Source organism: Nilaparvata lugens, chromosome 12, assembly GCF_014356525.2.
Source record: "Nilaparvata lugens isolate BPH chromosome 12, ASM1435652v1, whole genome shotgun sequence".
Lineage (NCBI taxonomy): Eukaryota > Metazoa > Arthropoda > Insecta > Hemiptera > Delphacidae > Nilaparvata > Nilaparvata lugens.
In genome coordinates, this window is record NC_052515.1 from 3,168,359 (window position 1) to 3,189,313 (window position 20,955).

Consider the following 20,955-nt stretch of genomic DNA (forward strand, 5'->3'; position numbering starts at 1 on the left):
TGATAATCATGTTCTACTAAGATGATGCACAATTCAACTAATCATGTGTTATTGGAAAAAACATTGTTACTTGATCAAATCAATTTTGGAATTAGCCAAGTTAAGGTGCAAATTTTCAGTGTTTTTTCCCAAGGTGGTTATTTGGCAAACAACATCATGCCTATTAAAATAAAAATAACCGACCTTGAAGATAACTCAAGCATTTACATGTATTTGAGACAAAGATCAGAAAGATCTGGTAAGCAAAATACAATTATTACATATATACAAAATATTTATTGGATTATTTCAGACTGGTGACCTATAGTGGCAAAGTGAGATCCATGTTATTAATTCAGTATCTGATTGATATTGGTTCCGTTTGCTATCCTTGTCTGTCAACTGACAAAGATAATATGAGTTTTCTGGTATTTTATCTAAATCTTGCAAGTTCAAAGCAATTATTATTATGTTGAATTACATACTGTATCAAGTCATATGACGCTAACGATCTCACAAGTGTTGGTTATGAATGAAGCAGGAGAAGTTGTAGGTTTTGGTTTCTAGTTCTTTCTTAGAGAAAACACTATTAAAAATAGCATACAAATTTTTCATTTGTACTTTTTATCAAAATTGAGAAGAGAAGATTTCGACTATAGTGTGGTCCACGTTAAAATGACAGTGGAGAAAGACAAGTGAACTTCGTTGCCGATTTTCTGTCTTGACATTGTCTTTTATAGAGGATAGCTGCTATCGGTATATTTTATGTAATATAAACAGGTTATTCTTGAAATATAATTTATATTTTATTTGTCAAGGAATATATTTTTACATGATTGAAAAATACGATTTTAAAATTAAGAATATAAAAAGACGATTTGGAAACGTAGTGAAACTAGACAAGAATCTTCAGAAACTAATAATGATAATGATGATAATAATAATAATAATAATGATAATGAGTTTCTGTTCATGGCGTGGTCATAAGTATGGCCACAAGTGAACAAGTCAAGAACATAAAAAACTGTCATAAGATAGGTCAAGAACAAACATACACATCAAACACAAAAAGCAGCAAGCAGAAGAAGCAGCAAGACTAATGCAAGAAGTATCTACTTACAGTCTGAGGATCACAATCATAGAACTCCCTCATAGAATAAAAGGGGTCCTCCTGAAGGAAAGCCCTCAGTCTCCTCTTCAAAACTGTCTCTGGCAGAGTCCGCCTGGCTGAAGCTGGCAGCTTGTTCAAAATTTTAGCTGGCTGGTAGATGAGGCTGCTCTGGATTTTCCCCAATCTACAATATGGCAGGTCCAGCCTCAGCCTGCCTCTGGTGCCATGATCATGCACATCACCCCTGGTAGGCAAAGTACGGACACTGTGGAATGCATTTATAGATGACCTGTGAATGTAAAAATTGAATACAGTGAGAATCTTTTCACTCACAAAAAGAGGCTTACAATGCGCTAAAAATTCTTATACCCCAACACAAGAGGCTTACAATGCGCTAAAAATTCTTATACCCAAACACATATCATTTATAGTGGTGTGTACATTTATTCATTGAATTATCTTTGCCTATTAAGAAATTATTCAATGCATGAAACTTCATTGTTTTAATTGTATTAATTATAATAGTATTCTAATTTTTATTGTAATTATTTTTTATGAATAAACTTTGAATCGTGCTATCTGCTTTGTCAAATTGTAGGAAAGGATAACAAACCAATGTTTATCGAATACTGCCATTATAACGTGGACCTCACTTTAATATGTTTCTATTTTCCAGGTTACAAGAGCTTAAACAGATTGTAGATTCATTTCTTATAAATTAAATTTACTCATGTTACAGAATCAGACATTGGGAGAAACATCAACAATAAAGGACCCGAAAATAACGGAGTTTCGACATGTAATTATGGTGATGACGAAAGATCCAACTTTTGGTTTTGGTATGAATATGATGTTGCTCCCAGAGATAACCCAGCTATGCCCTACAATTATGAATGTGGAAAAGAGGTATACAATTACGGAGGAGCTTCATCTTACAATTACGGAGGAAATGTACCAGAAAAAGGACCATACCATGATGTTGGATTGAATAATCAAATTTCACCCTACAACTATGAATGTGGTAAAGAGGTATACAATTATGGAGGTGGAAATGCAGGTATCACATCTTACAATTATGGGAGAAATGTACCAGACAAAGGACCATATTATGACGTTGGAGTTTCAGCTTATAATTGTGGAAAAGAGGTATACAATTATGGAGGTGTTACATCTTACAATTACGGAGAAAAAGTACCAGATAAAGGACCATACTATGATGTTGGAGTAAATAATCAGATCTCACCTTATCAATATGGGAATAAAGAAGTTGCATCCTGTAACTACCAATGTACAGCTCAAATTTCCCCTAACTGTTACAGTGGTGGCTTCAAAGGAGTTTCACCAAGCCCCTATCAAGGAGAGGTTGACATGAAAAAGTCACCCATGGAATGCCCTCCCAGAGATATCCCACGTATAACGTCAACCATGAATTGCCCTCCCAGAGATATCCCACGTATAACGTCAACCATGAATTGCCCTCCCAGAGATATCCCACGTATAATGTCAACCATGAATTGCCCTCCCAGAGATATCCCACGTATAACGTCAACCATGAATTGCCCTCCCAGAGATATCCCACGTATAATGTCAACCATGAATTGCCCTCCCAGAGATATCCCACGTATAATGTCAACCATGAATTGCCCTCCCAGAGATATCCCACGTATAACGTCACCCATGAATTGCCCTCCCAGAGATATCCCACGTATAACGTCACCCATGAATTGCCCTCCCAGAGATATCCCACGTATAACAAGGCTGAAATGTAAGAGGAAATGTTGCAAAAAACTTAAAACACAAGGGAAAGACATCAAAATAACACCGATGTCAGCGGAGGGGCTCTCTGAGGTGGGCCCGATTGCTAAGAAGTACTTGAAGAAAAATGGTGATTTTATTTTTGGGATACATTTTGACAAGGAGGCGAATGCGTTTAAAGTGGGGCGAGATTTAGTGATGGTTGACGGGAATGATTTGGTGTTGAATTTTGAAGAAGAAGTGATGAGATATACTGGAACAGAAGGACTTTGGAGGTTGATAACCCAAGACATGAGTTACTTTGATGAGGATTACTATTTTTCAGACGAGGATTGGGTGGTGTATATGGAGCTCTTGTTGAGGACAAACTACCACCAATGTAGTGACACTGTAGCCAAGGATGATGACCCTGAAAACATCACTCCGATGTTCCTCTGCTGCTTAGGTCTGGGAGCTGGAGGTGTAGCAGTGGGTGGAGCAGGGGGGTTGGCAGTCGGGGGTGCAGGGGGATTGGTTGCAGGGGGTGCCGGAGGTTTAGTGGTGGGGGGAGCAGTTGGAGGAGCGGTAGGGTTTGCTGGTGGGGTAGGGTTCACTCTAGCAACACTGTTGGGTTTGAAGTTCGCTGCTAACCTGGGTAAGGTTCTCACAAGTGCCCTGTACACAGTACTCTCAAAAAAGGCAAATTTTATAGCGGGAGCACTTGGGGGCATGGCGCAAGCTGGTGTAAACATTTATGGGAAAATTGGACAACTGAAGGATGGTATCTATGATGCACTGAAAAACTTAGCTCCCAAGCCGATCAGTTGGGGAACGTATCTGAAGGACAAAATGTCCGATTTGTTCTGGGGGGCGGTTGGTAAAATTGTCCCAATATCCCCAGGTGGAGGACCTGATTTGAGTTATCTGAAGTTTTGGGAATGGTTCAAATGTCCCACCTGTATCCTCTTCAAAGAGTTGGATGAACTTCTACGCCTGTTAATCAGTCTCCAAAAACCGGAAACCTCTCCCAACAAACAGTGTGGCTTCAACCAGAACTGCCTCCTATTCTGGATCTTGGAGCGGATTGTGGCATGTTTCGGGAAGGAAGGTGGATGTGAGAAGCTCATTGATTGGCTGAAAATCAACGTACCATTAATTATCTCCAGTGGTTTACTGAGACAGCTGATAGAGAATCTTCCCTGGGGTTATCAGCAGAAGACTAACCCGATCTGTGGACCCCAGACTAAACCTGCCCAACAGGATAAGGATTGCAGCAATCAAGGCCAGAGGTACAAATGGTACTTAGATCTGGATATCAAGCTGGAGGCTGAGGTGAGAGTTGGTGTGGAAGTGTTGGATGTCTTGTTCAAGGAAGATCCTCAGTTCTTTGAGAAAATTGAAGGATCCATCAACTTGCCTTGCAAGGAGCTCAACGAGGCTCTCAAGAGTCTGCTAGAGTTTTTGAAAAACTATTTCCAAATAGAGAGCCAAGGTGAGTGTCTTATATGACACTGCTTAGAGTAGTGTAGGCTCTCAAAAGTCCTACAGTTCATGAAAAACTAAATGGAAAATCAAGGTGAGTGTCTTATATGAACTGTAGAGTAGGCTCTCCAGAGTCTGCTACAATTTCCTGAGAGACTATTTTCAAATAGAGTCGAGATGAGTGACTAATATGCTGAAGAGAAGATTAGATTTAGATGAAATTGAATGAAGACACTCTTTATTTGGCGGAGTTGGGACTTTTCAGTCCTCTCTACCGCTCAACCGTGAGATGTTAGGTTTCTAAAGTATCGATTAGAGTGTCTTATGGTGTATTGGGAAAGTTGTCTCTTACTCCTTACTCTTCAAATACAAAATGTTTCTCCATGTCTGTAATAAAACCGATCTTGCAATGATACAAAGTCTATTTTCTTTTTAAAAGCTGTCAATGAAATCTGTTATACAGATTTCTGTGACATGTTTCATGAAATTTGTAGAAAATAGAGTGTGTCTCAATTTCACTTCCTATTGCTTGTAAGTGAACCAGTTTGAACACTTTTATACTGTCGTAACGACATTTATCCCATATTTAAATTGGAATTCATTTGTTTCCATAAAGAAATATTACAAACAGCATGAATACAACGCAATTTATACACTGAGTTTGTGTGTGTGATTCATCACACAAACTGTACTACAAATGGAGAAACTGTATAAAAAATGTTGTTGAATGTTTATGATAATTATTGGAAATGTATATCGTGACGAAAGTCGTTTCAAAGTAATGTTGGAATTGATTTTTGAAATATAGTACTCACACAGTATGAGTAATGAATAATCATGTAGATCTCTCTTAGGCTCAACTCACACGCGACTCAGATCGAGAAGAGACTCGACTCTAGTGGAGAGCGTGTTTTGAAATGGTGACGTCGCGGAGACTAGAACCGACTGTTTTGAGTGTCACCATTTGGAAACACATGCTCTCGACTAGAGTCGAGTCTCTTCTCGACCTGAGTCGCGTAAGTGTGAGTTGAGCCTTAATCTCAAATTATAGTTTATTACAAGATTTACAAAAAAAGTATTTTTATAAACTTTGGACTATTAGAGGTTTTTTTTTCATGAGGCTTAGGACAACACATTTTGAACAGAGATTAATAGGTTATTGGTTTAAACCATAGAGAAACAATAGCATAAGTAGATATCCCATGGTATAGGGCGTTTATGTCGCAACTTTTACTGTTATCTCAAGCTGATAATCCACGTAATTCTTTCCTGTGAAGCTTTATGACGCTGGTAGTTTCTCATATTGTGCCGTTCATACACTCTCACTCAACAAAACAGTAAAAATTGACAGTAATCGGCTTGAGATAACAGTAAAAGTTGCGACATGAACGCCCTATACCGTGGGATTTCTACTTACGCTATTGTTTCTCTATGGTTTAAACTCACTAAGCACATAATAATAAATGAAATCATATCTAAATGTAGACTCAGATTAGCGTGCATGGTTCACCTTCAGAAGAATACTGATGATTTAGGAATTTCAAGTTTGAGTGTGTCGAGATTAAATTTAGGAGTGAGTTGAAAAGCGATGAGGATAATGTAGAATAGAGCTAGATTTAATGATATTGATATAATGACAGCGGTTGAAATGATTGAGGATACTGACTATAAGGTCATTGATGAATTAATAAATAATGATAATATATTTTGTTAAGCGTAGTGAAGACTTCAATTTGAGCTAAAGAATGTAAAAATCTGGTGTGGCGCACTCACACAACTTTCCTTGCCGTTATGAAAATTGATCACCTGACGCTAGTGTTCCCGCGCATCGCAAGTCTACTATTCTAAGATTTGAGCCAGCTGGTGACAGGACAATAACGCTGTAGACACACGAGGTCTGCTATCTCTTCATAGTGAATGATTTAATAGAATCAACAAATGCCAACAGTTTGCAATTGACTAATCTTATTTTCTCGAATTTCGAGCATATTTTCAATTTTAGGTGAAAATGTTACTGACATTAATTGATGAGATTTTTATGCTCAATCTCTTCCACTCGAATTTTTTGTTTAAATTGTATCTGAAGCCTGATAATTGGGAATCTAAAACCAAACTTTGCATAGATGGTGCAGTGCTCCTGAAATTTTTACAGATATGAGACTTGTGGCAGTTGATAGAGCTTATCAATGACTTTTCTAGGTATGAATTTGATCAGAATCGTTGGAGCCGTTTTCGAGAAAATCGCGAAAAACCCTGTTTTTGACAACATTTTCGCCATTTTAGCCGCCATCTTGAATTGCATATGATCGAAAATGTTCGTGTCGGATCCTTATAGTGTAAGGACCTTAAGTTCCAAATTTCAAGTCATTCCGTTAATTGGGAGATGAGATATCGTGTACACAGACGCACATACACTCATATATATATACACACACACACACACACACACACACACACACATACAGACCAATACCCAAAAACCACTTTTTTGGTCTCAGGGGACCTTGAAACGTATAGAAATTTAGAAATTGAGGTACCTTAATTTTTTTCGGAAAGCAATACTTTCCTTACCTATGGTAATAGGGCAAGGAAAGTAAAAAGTAAACACCAATGATAATTATTTATTAAGCTTGAGAGTTTGGATAACTAAGGCTCAACTCACACTTACGCGACTCAGGTCGTGAAGTGACTCGACTCTAGTGGAGAGCATGTGTTTCCAAATGGTGACACTCAGACCAGTCGATTCTAGTCTCCGCGACTAACTGTTTACGGAGGTAGTGGACTGGCACCACTTGAAAACACCTTCTCTCGACTAGAGTCGAGTCTCTTCTCGGCCTGAGTCGCGTAAGAGTGAATTGATCCTCTGTCTCTCTTACTGTGCCGTACTTACACTCTTTACCCGGCCAGAACAGTAATAATAAACAGTAGTTTGCAGTAGTCTGCTTGTTTAAACAAAATATTTATTCATTTATTTATACAACTTACGCCCAGGCTAACTTACGCCCAAAACATCGGCTTGAAATTTGGAACAAAACGACAATATCCATGGGATATCTTCTTATTATGCTATCTTTTCTCTATGGTTGAAGTGTAATCTGTCTTGTAAGGCCCGGTTGCATAAAAGCCGGTTGAATTTTAAGTGAAGTTGATTTCACGAGAACCAATCAGAGAAGGCTTTTCTGAAAAGACGGCTTCTTTGATTGGTTCTCGTGGGATTAATCAAGATTTAAACTGAACCAACGTTTGTGCAACCAGCACTAAGAGTCGATCTCTCTAGTAAAGTTTTCAAGTGTTGAAAACCGACCGCTGCAGTCCCAATAAGTAGTGTTACCTCTAGTTAATTTATCCATTCAACTCTTTGGTCAGTAAAATCCACACTTGGATACCATATGATACCAATCTTGAAAAACTCATAAAAAATTAATTTGTATTTTCAAAACCATATGTTAGTTGTTAATGAAATGTAGTTGAATCAACGTTCAAAATTTTCTCTTGAATGGGTGTACAAAATTTTCAGTTACATGTCTCTTTTCCAATTATTTTTCATAATTCATTTTAGCACTTGATAAACAAAACAAATTGATCGTATGCAACAACAAATTGAGCCAAGATGCCTAACAAGGTCGAATCTTTTTCGGTTGAGACCGATTTGGACGAAATGTGTGTTTGCATCTCTAGGAGAGCAGACCCTAATCGTCCCAAGGCAGATGGTAAGTTTTATCAATATTATTTGTATGAGCTTAGGGAATAACTTCTAATAAGTGTAGGTATTGATAGCTTGGAACAATCAACTCTATCACAAAAGTAAATAAACAAATCAAAATAGCAAAACAGCTCACAATTTCAAGTCTCAACACAACAGAAACCTGTCAACCAAAGTCAATTTACACCACAGTTGTCAACTGAAATTGCAACAATATTTAGCAATTTGTTACAAATTTCTTATAAAGCACAGCACCATTCAACTTGATTCTAAAGAGAAAATTTTCAACATTTTGAAAACTATTCGTGAACAACATTTTGGGTATAAGTGACAACTCTGATGTATACGTGCCTTAACAAGAGAATTATGATCGCTCAAAATAATAATTGATGTGATTCAAAATGGTAATAACCTGACCAGTACACTGTTCTATATGATAAGCTAGGAAATTAATGCCGTTTAAAGGGCAGATAAACTGACGCAAAAAGGATGAATGCTCTCAGACTATTCTAATAAGTAGACCTTTATTAGCTGAAATGGTTTAATAAACTTATTGGACTAACTGTTACTTTAACAGATAATAAAAATTTAACAATACAATATAGACAGCAGGCTGTGAAGTGTGATTAAAAAAATAACATGAAAATATGCAAGCAAGAAACAACTAACTTACATCAGACTTGAAAAAATAGGTCTTGGTCTTGATTCTAAACCTGAATAATAAAGATCAAATAAAGCTAACAAATTAAATGAAATCTATTCCAAGTAGGTGAAGCACTATTATCAAACAATATTTTGAAAATTGGAGATTAGCAAAATATCAAATCTACAACTTTGATTTAAGTTATTGTAAACAAGACTACCGTAATAATAATATTATCACTTACGGTGTTTCAATAATCAACTGCCAAAATGATAGTATGTTTAGCTCCATATTGTGTAGTTCAATTCACACGAAAAATTAATTATTAAATATTAAAGAAATTTACTCAGAAAATCCACACCATACAACTGTACTAGCAACCCGTTTTCAACTTATTCAACTGTCATCTGTCATCTGTCTTCCTCACCACAAATCAAAACAAACGAAAAAATCAAGTGAAAAAAAAAGTCAAAGAACTTCTAAACGACTTGTCTCTCTCAAGGAAATTGCACCAGATTGCGCATGTCATATTCATAAGTGCGGGCATTTCAACTTTTCGATCGTTGTTTATTATTATAGTGAGGTCCACATTCTAAGTGCAGTGAAGAAGATAGCAGAACAACGTTACCGAACCTCTATCTTGTCAATGCCTTCTATAGACGATAACGCATACAGGTTCATTGAGGGCCGGCTGTACCCTATAGTAAGGTCTACGTTATAATGGCAGTGCTGGAGATAGGTATATAGGTCGGAGACAAACGTTGCCAATCCTCTGTCTTGTCAATGCCTTCTATAAATGATAGCTGATACAGGTTTATTGATGTAGTATTCACTGTTTATTCTCGTTTAAAATAATAGATTATATTTTTTAATAATGAATTTTCATAATTAAGATGAAATATTTTGTTAATTACCGTATTAATTCTTCATTGTTAAAAGACGATCTGGCAACAGAGCAAAGCAAGAAAGAGATAGCGCTATCCGCTCTGTTTAATGATAGACAAGAATAGCAATACCATTGCTAATCAAATACTGCCATTATAACATGGACCTCACTATAGCTTCCCTCTCCTATAGGTTTTAAATAAAGGCAGCCAATCAATCAACCAAATTTAAAGTTTTAACATATATTCTGTACAGATTGAGCTGTTCAACGAATTTGACTGACTCATTTGTCCTTTTTGTAGAAGTAACAGGATAATAACTGTTTAAAGTCTAGAACTTAGCTGAATCCCGAGCTCGGAAACTGGTCCTTAATATTTCTTGTGTCACCTTTTACTTTCTATGATAACTCTATTTTTAAAAAACTCTATTTTTAAGTAACTTTATTTTTAAAAATATCTTACAACTACAGACTTCTTGCTGAAAAATTGGAAAAAGAAAACTGGAATACAATTTTTGGAAATGAAGATATAGATATACTTGTTGAAAGTTTGTGGAACGGTTAAATGGTATTATTAATTAAGTCAAAACTGAGATAAACATTCCTCGCCGAAATCGCCCTTTGAAGCCTTGGATAACGCAAGGAATAATAAGCTGCTCATGAAATTGCAGAACAGAATTGTTTTCTCATTAAAAAATGGTTAGACAAAAACACTTTGAGCTTGATTATTGATAAAACCAATAACATCACCTTTGCACTCAATACAACTGGTAACCCGACGAAAATATGAATCTGAGACTACATTCAAACTGCAACATGAACTTCAATAACTGCACTTGTCCCATAATAAAAAGAGTAACAAGCACAAAATATCTAGGCGTCATAATAGATGAATATTTGAAGTGGGACATCCATATCAAATTTTATGCAAAAGAATCAGATATCTTTCTTATAAATTCTAAGAAGCAAAAAAAAATTCTAAACTCAAGTCATCTTAAAATGGTATACTTTGCACTGGTACAGTCCATAATTCAGTATGGTATTTCAGTATGGGGGGGCTGTTATAATTCCCACTTGGAAGAGCTTTTCATAATTCAAAAATCAATCATTAAAACAATCTTAAATAAGCCTAGACTTTTCCCAACCAACCTGACTTTTGAAGAGTTTAACGTGTTGATAGTTAGACAGTTGTATGTAATGAATGTAGTGAAGTATATATTTAAATATAAAAATAATTTCATTTGCACTTATAATACTATCAATAATCAATACAATTTAAGACCCACCTCAAATAAGTACCTAATCTATCATACTAACATTGAAAATATTAGAAGACAACTCATATATTCAAGCACTAAAATTATAAATAAAATTCCTGAACAAATTATTAGCTGTGCCAAGATAACAAAAAAAGTAAAAACAGATATCAATGCTTGGATCAAAATTAACTACTTCTTCTACCTTTGAGAACTATAATAAGTTAACAGAGAACTTTTCTGATTAGTGCGCTCACTTCCCCTACTTGTGCTCTATCACATCTCTTTCCCAATCCTTTCCAAAAATTCCAAGGATCAAAAGCCTTCTTATGACATGGATAGCCATAGTTGGAAGAACTTTTGATCCTCTACCCTTCTTCACCACATAACATGTATAAATTGCCTTCTATTATTGTAATGTGTTCTCATATTTATGTTATTTATTTTATACTGTAATGTTTTTTTATTGATGTAATTAATTTTTATTTCATATTGATGTATCTTATGTGTGTGTGTGTGTGAATAAATAGATTGAATTGAATTGAATTGAACTCGAGGGCTATTCTTAGATCAGTTTTTTATTAATCTAAATTCTTCTCTATATTATTTCATTGATTTTTCAGGTCCAATAAGTATGAATTTGGTTGTTAATGATTCATGCAGGAAAGGCGGTGAAGGTAAGGCTGATAATAAATTATAAGGTGTAACATATATTTTTCTATTCGTTATTGATTTTTTTTATATAAAATCCCCCCCCCCCCAGAATTTAAGTATACAGTCTGCATCTCTAACCCCCCTTCCCCACCACCAAAATCTTTCAAGGATACGTTCTGCGGCCAAAACTCCTAACCCCCCCCCCACAAGATGTGGAGAAAGGATATTTTGTGACAATAATTTGTTCTTCGAGACAGTTCATTATTTGCGACAGAAATGACTAAACATCTTCAAGTTGGGATCTGAGTTTTTTTATCTCCATCCCAGTAAAGCTTCTGTTATAAGTTTTCCTAGGTTTTGCTGGCATTACCAGATTGGAAAATTGTTATTTTTAGTACAAGAATTTATTTGTAATTCTACTCATCTGTCATTTATATCATTTTTATTTATTTCATTTTACAATCACAAGATCAAATTGATGATTGGAAGAGAATCAACAGGATAAACCCAAAACGGTTTCTCCCCCTATTCACCTATTGAATTGTTCTCGATTTGATAAAATAAATTTGAAATTGTTAATTTTGAGTTCGGTAATAGGTGAGTGACAGAGATGGGTATGTTTCAGAGCCAGACGCATGGGCTGGAACGAGAGGAGCAGGAGTATCAGCCATGGCAAGCCATTACTATAATTATGATGATGAAGACGAAGATGAAGATTTGCCAGTATTCAATAGCTTGACCGAAAAATATCTGAACACGAGCAGAGATTTCGAGTATGGAATACACTATGATCAGCAAACAGGGAATTACAAAGTTGGAAACATGTCGGTAGGGTTTGAAGGCAGTGATATTCTCGTAAACTACCCAAGAGGAACCATGAGGTACACGGGAACAGATGGTCTATGGAGACTTTTGACACAAGATACAATCTACCATGGTGACTTGCAGTATTTCACAAACTTTGATTGGATTATTTATATGGAAATTCTGTTGAGGGCAAACCAACAACCAAAGCCTACAGAGGTGTCACAATATGCATTTGATGAAGAAAATGAACTGGCCAAAGATGTACTGGCGTGTATTGGCTGTGCAGTTACCAATTATATGAAGGAGAAGTTGGCGACAGCACTGTACGATGCTCTAATCTGGTTTGGACAAAAAGTGGACGAATATTTTGGGGAATCAGGAGAGAAGGTGAAAGAGGCAGCTGAGCTCATATATGGGCAAATCGGTTACCTCGGTGGACGAATTTATGATAAACTACAGGAATATTGGCAATGTAATACAAGATGGCAATGTGGAGGTAAACCTGGAGGAACACCTGGAGGCCCCCCTGGTGGACCACCCGGAGGCCCACCTGGAGGACCACCTGGAGGCCCCCCTGGTGGACCACCCGGAGGCCCACCTGGAGGCCCCCCTGGTGGACCACCCGGAGGCCCACCCGGAGGACCCCCAGGTGGCCCACCCGGAGGACCCCCAGGTGGCCCACCTGGAGGCCCACCTGGTGGACCACCCGGAGGACCACCTGGAGGCCCACCTGGAGGCCCACCTTGTACTGGAAGAGATCCAAAAGATCCATATTGTGGACAAGAGCCTGGAGGACCTCCCGGAGGCCCACCGGGGGGACCACCAGGAGGCCCACCTGGAGGACCACCAGGAGGACCACCCGGAGGACCCCCAGTAGGCCCACCGGGGGGACCACCTGGAGGCCCTCCGGGGGGACCACCTGGAGTCCCACCGGGGGGACCACCAGGAGGCCCACCGGGGGGACCACCAGGAGGCCCACCGGGGGGACCACCAGGAGGCCCACCGGGAGGACCACCAGGAGGCCCACCGGGAGGACCACCAGGAGGCCCACCGGGAGGACCACCGGGAGGACCTCCTGGAGGACAAGGACCACCTGGAGGACAAGGCCCACCAGGAGGACAAGGCCCACCAGGAGGACAAGGCCCACCAGGAGGACAAGGCCCACCAGGAGGACAAGGCCCACCAGGAGGACAAGGCCCACCAGGAGGACAAGGCCCACCCGGAGGACCATCTGGAGGTACTGATGGTATAGAGCCTGGTGAAGGGTCTGGTGACAAGGATCTTTTCGGTAGGTTGGGCTGTGTGGCTTGTGCTTATATCAAAGATCTGGACGAACTTTTACGTCGACTTGTCAGTCTACAGAAACTGAAATTGTCAGAGAAGATGTACTGCGGCTTCACACAGAGCTGCCTGCTGTTCTGGATCATGCAACGCATTGTGGCCGCCCTGGGCCAGAAGGGTGGAGGCGAGCTACTCGTCGACTGGGCGGTCATCAACAAGGCACTGATTGCCGAAACCAATCTACTCAAGAAACTAAGCACCAGCCTGCCTTTTGGATTCCATCACATGGGCAACCCTCTTTGTAGCCCAACACCCCCTGAGAAGGGCAAGCGGAAAAAGGGCACACGACATGACACAGCTTGTGTGGTCCACGATGAAAAGTATTTCACGTTCCAGCAGCCAAATGCGGAACTGGTGCAAGACATTCGCGTTGGCATGAAGATGCTAGAGTCATTGTTCAATGAGGATCCCAAATTCTTTGAAAAATTAGAGAATCTTCCTGTCTGTTCAACTACGGACCTCAACACAGCCTTTGACCGAGGGCATCAATATCTAAGGAGTTATTACAGTTGATCTAAACACAGCTTTTGATAGAGTGCTTATTTATAAGGAGTAATTTGTTACATTTGATAAAGTACTCGATTTCAATTTTATAATTCAACAGAACTCTTTGAAAATGAATAGGTATTTTATTTCTTAAATAACAATTAAAACGTTTTGGCAAAAATTATATAGTTTCATCAGTCTATTCATTTTACTAGTGATTTTTCTTTTTCTGTAGTTGATAAGTTACTCCAATCCTAAGACAACATAATGATCACTAGAATGACTATGAACAGTGCAAAGTATATTATGATGAATTCAGAATTTTTCCATCATTCCATAGTTTCAACAATGCTATCAGCATTGATCAGGCTATTATTTTTTATTAATAGCTAATAATCATGTTTATGTAACTGCGGGCCATTTTCACAGTATCAGATCAAACTAAATTTTATTTTAAACTGGATCAAATACATATAAAGTCTCCTTCTTCGTTGGAATATGTGTTTCATTTTTAAATTCGGTTTAAGAACTGACTGAAAACGACCCTAAATATCGAGTAATAACTTGTCTACAATCGAGCATATCCTACTCTATTGGAGAATATTATTGCTGATAATTATTATCAAACGAAAATCTAAATTATATTCTGCAATTCACCCCGCAGACTTCTGCTACTGCAAAAAAAGATTGACAACAGGGTAAACAACTAGATGGAAATTCGATGAGCGTTACTATACAAAAATTATCTGTCAGCCCAGGTTTTTTTGTCTGTATGACAAAATCATTCATTTGAAGCTATCACCATGATACCCGAATGATAACTATACATACAACTCGCCGTGAGAGAATTTTCAGTAGAGAGGATTATGAAAACGATAGATTTTAAAATAGGTGGAGAGTAATAATTTGAAGCGCCCAAAGCAGAATTTTCATTCAAAGAATGAGGTACAATTGGAGAACTATAGAAAAGCTATATCACACTCACATCGATTTTTGGACGTACGATTTCTTTTGTTTAAAACTACGTGGATAATCTACACCTAAACTTGTAGTCAGAACCTGAAAAATTTTGAACTCTTCAACTGAAAATAGGTCTATAACCATCCTATGTAAATTAATAATCTTTATTCAAAATTTCGTGTTAACCAGTAGTAGTTCAGACGTGATGAAGCATCATTAGTGTATTTCCTGTCCCACACATGTTTAAACCAATATTTTTCTTTATAATATCATAAATTTCACGAACTCGGTTGTGCCTTCAAATTAAAGAGTAGGCCTCCTAGTGAATGTATAGAAAAAATTATTAGCTCTGCACTAATGAAAAAATAATTGAAATTGAATTCATGTATATATATAAGCTTGTTATCCTATCAATTCTCTGCCATTTACTTAATTTCTTGCATGTAAATAAATCAATCACACACGACACAATTAACTTGCAATGAAAAACAACATATTTTTCAAATTACTTTTATTGATACATCGAGAAAAGCTTAGAATCTATATTCAAAATGTCAGGTTTTGGAATCTCCAGTGGCGTTTGCTAGTAGAAAGTACAGGTAGAGAGTTGGATGGAAGCAACAATATGGAAATATCAATCCAAAAGGTGTCAAGTTTTCAGCATTCACACCTAAACTGAAATTAAATTAAGGTGATAATGCAACTCATTCTCACTGTAGCAGTTATCAGAAGGAGAGAAGGAGCTGTTTCATTTCAACGTATAATTCATTGATCAGTTTTCTTTAGTACCTAATTTACAGTTTAATTTGTATCGGAGGAGAGTTGATATTTCTCCATAATTGGAAGAAAAAGAGGTTGGTGTTGTTCAAAATCAATTCAAATTACAGAACCAGGTTTTATGGCAACACCAGCCACGAAACTTATCTGCGTGTTCACGGTCTGCATGGAAGTTCAGCTGAAGATGTGGCAGGTGTTGCCTTGAAACCTGGTTCTGTATTTGAATCGATTCTGAACAATTATAGTGATATTGAAAACATCAACGTTCTTCCAATTATGGAGAAATACCACAAAATCTCTTCCCATATAATAAATTATTAAAGAATAATAAACACTCCAATCATTCCAATAAAACAAATCACTATCTCACTTGACAAAATTTCTTTACACATGATTATTATCATTGGTATGATGCTACTACCATATTTCAACAGTCATAGTTGTATGCAGCAATACTTCTCCTTCCTCTTTGACCTCCTTGTTTACCTCCCTGTCCTCCTCCTCCTCCTCCCCTACCTCCTTGAGGACCTTGTTGCAGAGCCCCACCCATAAGTCCTGCCTTTGCATTAAAACCAAGGTTATAGGCTGTAATACTTCTGTTTCCTCCTTCATAATTGTAACCCTGTTGTCCACAGTTATAATTATTGTTTCCTGAGATCTGTTTATTCCCAGCACCTTGATAATTGTAAGGCATAGCTGGGTTATCCCTGGGAGCAACATCGTATTCGTACCAAAACCAGAAGTTGGATCTTTCGTCATCACCATAATTGCATTTTGAAATACTTTTATTATTGTTTCCTCCTTGATAATTGTATCCCTGACTGTCACATCCATAGTTATTCCCTCCATTATAAGCTGAAACCCCAACATCGTGGTATGGCCCTTTATCTGGCACTTTTCCTCCATAGTTGTAGGATGAAACCCCTCCATTATTGTACACCTCTTTTCCACAATAAGCTGAAACCCCAACATCGTGGTATGGCCCTTTATCTGGCACTTTTCCTCCATAATTGTAAGATGCAGCCCCTCCATCATTGTACACCTCTTTTCCACAAAAAGCTGAAACCCCAACATCGTGGTATGGCCCTTTATCTGGCACTTTTCCTCCATAGTTGTAAGATGTAGCCCCTCCATCATTGTATACCTCTTTTCCACAATAAGCTGAAACCCCAACATCATGGTATGGTCCTTTATCTGGCACTCTACCTCCATAATTGTAAGATGAAATACCTTCGTTTCCACCTCCATAATTGTATATGTCTTTTCCACATTCATTGTTGAAGGCAGAAATATCACCTTCATAATAATTATTGTAGCCTTGGTTCGTACACCAATCATCGTAATATCCACCACCACCAGATCGCTCAGAGTTTATTGGCTGGTTTGTCTCATAATCATTATAATAATGCTTTTCTGCGTCTGCAAAATGAAATGTTGTTTTTTGTAATTAGAATATTATTTTCTGTCACTTAATTTATGTTTCTCTGTAACGTTTTCATAAATGTCAGAGGTATTATTTATTGAACATTGAAAAACATTTCAATTTCATTTATTGATTAGAATATTCAAAACATATTACAAATTCTTTATAAAATGACATATCATTAAAAATAAAATAAAATAAACATAGTTACTCATACATATATACTTGAATAAAATTAAAATAAAATATAAAACCTAGGCATCACCAGCAAAAAGAAAATCTTTGTCCGCTGATGAGAGTTGCAAAACAGTAAAAGAAAAACATAATATTTCGAAATAATACAGAAATAATAAAACTTTATAACAGCAGAATAATAAAAAATCAAACAAAAATTGTGCAGAAAAAAGACTATAAAATGAAAATAAAAGAATTAAAATTAAATTGCTATATTTAAGGTAAAGAAATATTTCCTCTTAATCCACTCATTGACGCTCTTTTTACTAATTTTGAAATCTAGGTCAAAAGGTATTTCACTGATCAGTTTACTGCTTGTGTAAATTAGCTGTCTTTTGATCAATAAAAGTTTAGTAGGATAATTCCTCTGTTACACCCGGTCTGAAATGATAAGTTTTCTTGGTTACAATATAAAAAAAGTTTAAGAAATCATCGTATTAGGTAGGTACTTTAAAAATGTTATATATAATATTGGGAGAGAGATAGTACAAGGAGTATCCTTATTTCCTCTCTCTCGGTGAGTGATTCCTTGTGAAAATGATGAATAAATAGTAATAAAGTAATTTAGCCTTTATACTTGGATTATTTTTCTATATCACTATAGAAACTATGAAATTACTTTGCAATCTCTATTATTATTTTTACTTTCCTTGCCCTATTACCATAGGTAAGGAAAGTATTGCTTTCCAAAAAAAATTAAGGTACCCTAATTTCAAGTTTTCTATACGTTTCAAGGTCCAAAAACATGATTTTTGGGTGTTGGTCTGTGTGTGTGTGTGTGTGTGTGTGTGTGTGTGTGTGTGTGTATGTCTGTGAACACGATAACTCCATTCCTAATTAACCGATTGACTTGAAATTTTAAACTTAAGGTCCTTATACCATGAGGATCTGACAATAAGAAATTCAATAAAATTGAATTCAAAATGGCGGAAAAAATGGCGGATAATTACTAAAAAACCATATTTTTCACGGGGTTTCTCGAAAACGGCTCTAACGATTTTCTTCAAATTTATACCATGGATTTATAAGCCCTATCAACTGAAATGAGTCTCATTCCTGGGAAAATTTCAGGAGCTCCGTAATATTCTTGAAAAAAATGGCGGATAATGACTAAAAAGCCATGTTATTCTTGGTTTTCTCGAAAACGGCTCTAGCGATTTTCTTCAAATTTATACCATGGATAGCTATTTGTAAGCCCTATCAACTGACACGAGTCTCATTTTTGGGAAAATTGCAGGAACTCCGTAATATTCTTGAGAAAAATGGCGGATAATTACTAAAAAACCATGTTTTCCACGTTTTTCTCAAAAATAGCTTGACCGATTTTTTTCAAATTCATACCCTGTATAGTTATTTGTTAGCTCTATCAACATAAGTCTTCTTTCTGGGAAACTGATGGGGGTCCACCCCATCCTTGAGAAATAAACTTAGTAACCTCCTTCTCGTGCATGAGGTAGATAGGTAGCGCAGTTCATAAAAATAACACAAAGTCGAGTTATTTCATCTGTAGAACAGCTGTTTCGACGACTTTAAAAAAATGACGACTAAAAAAAATCATCGAATTTCACAGTTTACACAAAGGAAAAAGTAATCTGAAAACAATTATATATAAACATATTATACAGAAGTCTGATTGTAGTTTCAAATATGAGCAAGGAAAGTTGTGTGAGTGTACCACACCAGATTTTTTATTATGGTAATAGTTACTAATTGGAATAGCTTTGGACTGGAAGCAGAGAATATTGTTGGAAAATTGACCTTTAGACAAAAGCGTTAGAGAGGTAGCAAAATTAAGAAGAGTGACTGAATTCTCACTAAATATCAAATTGGATTGAATTGAATATGAAAAGCTGAGCCCTGTTAGAAAAAGGCTACACGATAAAAGTTCCAGCTTTCCTATTCTAACAACTATAGCAAAATCCACGTTATGCAATCATCATCTTGATACCATCAATCATATTTTTCCGATGAGTCAACAAATATTGTGAATAATATAGGTAGCAATGAGAAAGATAGGAAAACACTGTTGCCGGTTACACGTTCATCTTCGAGTAGGTGCTGGCGGACTCAAAGGAATGTGTTAAATGTTCGCTTCGATCGATGACGGCTATAAAATTAATAAATCAATAATTTAACTTTCCCCAAACAGCTAATTTTAGATTATTTTTTATTAAAGAATTGTAAACAAGATTAACTCTGATTTGTACACTAATTAATTTATAGTTTTTATACTCCATAACAGCATATGAATTTAAACTTGTCTAAATATATATGTTTCAAATATAATTATAATTATAGTACTTATTCATGCTTACCATTATTTGATAATCCCAAGCTCTTAAACTAGTCAAAATATAAATATATGTTTCAAAAACTTATTTATGCTCACCATTATTTGATAATCCCAAGCTCTTCCCGATTAACAAATTAATGTCAAGATTATCTTCACAGGCGATCAACTGAATTCTGTTGGGCATGATGTTATTTGCCTTATCGCCTTCAAAAGATAAAAAAATCACTGAAAATTTTGCCCCTTTACTCGGTCACATCCAAAATAAGTTTGATTCAAATAACAAACTTTGTCAACATCATAACAACATGTTTTAATCTTTTTCTTAGGATCATCAGCTTATCGTTTCCCGGCACGTGTAAGTATTTTCAAATATATTTTTAAAACTACACGGTATAAATTTTGGATAATAAATAGTCTAAATACCGTACATCAATTTTTCTAGAATGAAGTTTGATTCAAATTACATGAAAAATGTTGATATCAATAATGTGAATAATATATTCATTTATTGACAATCATAATAAAAAATGATAATCGATATTACAAAAATAGATTCATCCTAAATAATTCAACCTTCCTCTCAGAATAACCTTCTCCGATTGGTTCTCATGGAATTCCATCATGATTGAAATTCAACAGGCTTTTGAGCAACCGGGCTATAATTATTGAAAAGGATAGTTGTTATCAATATTAATGTAATAGATTTTACTTTATTCAGATTGAGGTTCAGTTATAGCCTAATAACAGTTATGAAAAAAAGATTAAATTGAAATTCATATCAATATTATTGATATACTTAGTTTACCTATGTTTTTTATATGAAGGTAATAAATTACAAAATGCTACTCGTCTATCGTAGTATTTAAAGCAACACCAGAGTTTTCAACAAATTGCGACGAATTCCTTGAAAATAACAGCAACATTTTGTCGTCAACTTGTGGAAATCCTTGTTCCAACACATCTTTGTTTACCACTCAGGGTGGGAAACACTGAGAAAGATGCCAACAAAATGTTCTCTCTCTTCAACTACTCTCACTGGGCAAAAAATTGACAACCTTTGTTGCTGTACATTTTTGAGAAGAGCAGCTTTTCTTCTACAAAAAATTGACAAGCTCTCTTGTAGAAATCACATCTCTCAGCACGCTGTTCAGCGTCCGTCTTTAAAGATGATTTGATTGATTGATTGATT

At 36.5% G+C, this 20,955-nt stretch overlaps 4 protein-coding genes across 5 annotated transcripts in view; 2 read left to right on the forward strand and 2 right to left on the reverse strand.

The window, feature by feature from the left end:
- The window catches only part of LOC111054155, a 43,486-nt gene extending 34,445 nt beyond the window's left edge, over window positions 1-9,041 (reverse strand). Inside the window, exon 1 of one of the 2 annotated variants that reach the window (XM_039438673.1) lies at window positions 8,897-9,041. The gene's annotated coding sequence lies outside the window, so the exon portion shown is untranslated. Of the gene's footprint in view, window positions 1-1,099; window positions 1,122-8,896 lie in introns of those variants that run through there. The other variant, XM_039438672.1, reaches the window with a different exon arrangement.
- LOC111053981 lies at window positions 56-4,719 on the forward strand. The gene is made up of 2 exons (XM_039438668.1): window positions 56-238; window positions 1,830-4,719. Exons 1-2 carry the CDS (start codon window positions 157-159, stop codon window positions 4,331-4,333), a joined length of 2,586 nt encoding a protein of 861 aa, XP_039294602.1. The 5' UTR covers window positions 56-156; the 3' UTR covers window positions 4,334-4,719.
- Window positions 7,737-14,388, forward strand: LOC120353793. The gene is made up of 3 exons (XM_039438681.1): window positions 7,737-8,016; window positions 11,415-11,468; window positions 12,071-14,388. Exons 1-3 carry the CDS (start codon window positions 7,917-7,919, stop codon window positions 14,104-14,106), a joined length of 2,190 nt encoding a protein of 729 aa, XP_039294615.1. The 5' UTR covers window positions 7,737-7,916; the 3' UTR covers window positions 14,107-14,388.
- Window positions 14,389-15,541: 1,153 nt separating this feature from the next.
- Window positions 15,542-20,063, reverse strand: LOC120353794 (keratin, type I cytoskeletal 9-like). Its single transcript, XM_039438704.1, has 2 exons — window positions 19,863-20,063; window positions 15,542-17,235 (listed from the first exon to the last, which is right to left on the reverse strand). Exons 1-2 carry the CDS (start codon window positions 19,948-19,950, stop codon window positions 16,244-16,246), a joined length of 1,080 nt encoding a protein of 359 aa, XP_039294638.1. The 5' UTR covers window positions 19,951-20,063; the 3' UTR covers window positions 15,542-16,243.
- Window positions 20,064-20,955: the final 892 nt, after the last annotated feature.

Coding starts and splice junctions, on each gene's coding strand:
- LOC111053981 (XM_039438668.1), top strand. CDS start 157: ATGCCTATTAAAATAAAAATAACCGACCTTGAAGATAACTCAAGCATT. Junction 239..1,829: donor ACAAAGATCAGAAAGATCTG/GTAAGCAAAATA, acceptor CTCATGTTACAG/AATCAGACATTGGGAGAAAC.
- LOC120353793 (XM_039438681.1), top strand. CDS start 7,917: ATGCCTAACAAGGTCGAATCTTTTTCGGTTGAGACCGATTTGGACGAA. Junction 8,017..11,414: donor TAATCGTCCCAAGGCAGATG/GTAAGTTTTATC, acceptor TTGATTTTTCAG/GTCCAATAAGTATGAATTTG. Junction 11,469..12,070: donor ATGCAGGAAAGGCGGTGAAG/GTAAGGCTGATA, acceptor GGTATGTTTCAG/AGCCAGACGCATGGGCTGGA.
- LOC120353794 (XM_039438704.1), bottom strand. CDS start 19,950: ATGCCCAACAGAATTCAGTTGATCGCCTGTGAAGATAATCTTGACATT. Junction 17,236..19,862: donor CTTGGGATTATCAAATAATG/GTGAGCATAAAT, acceptor TTCATTTTGCAG/ACGCAGAAAAGCATTATTAT.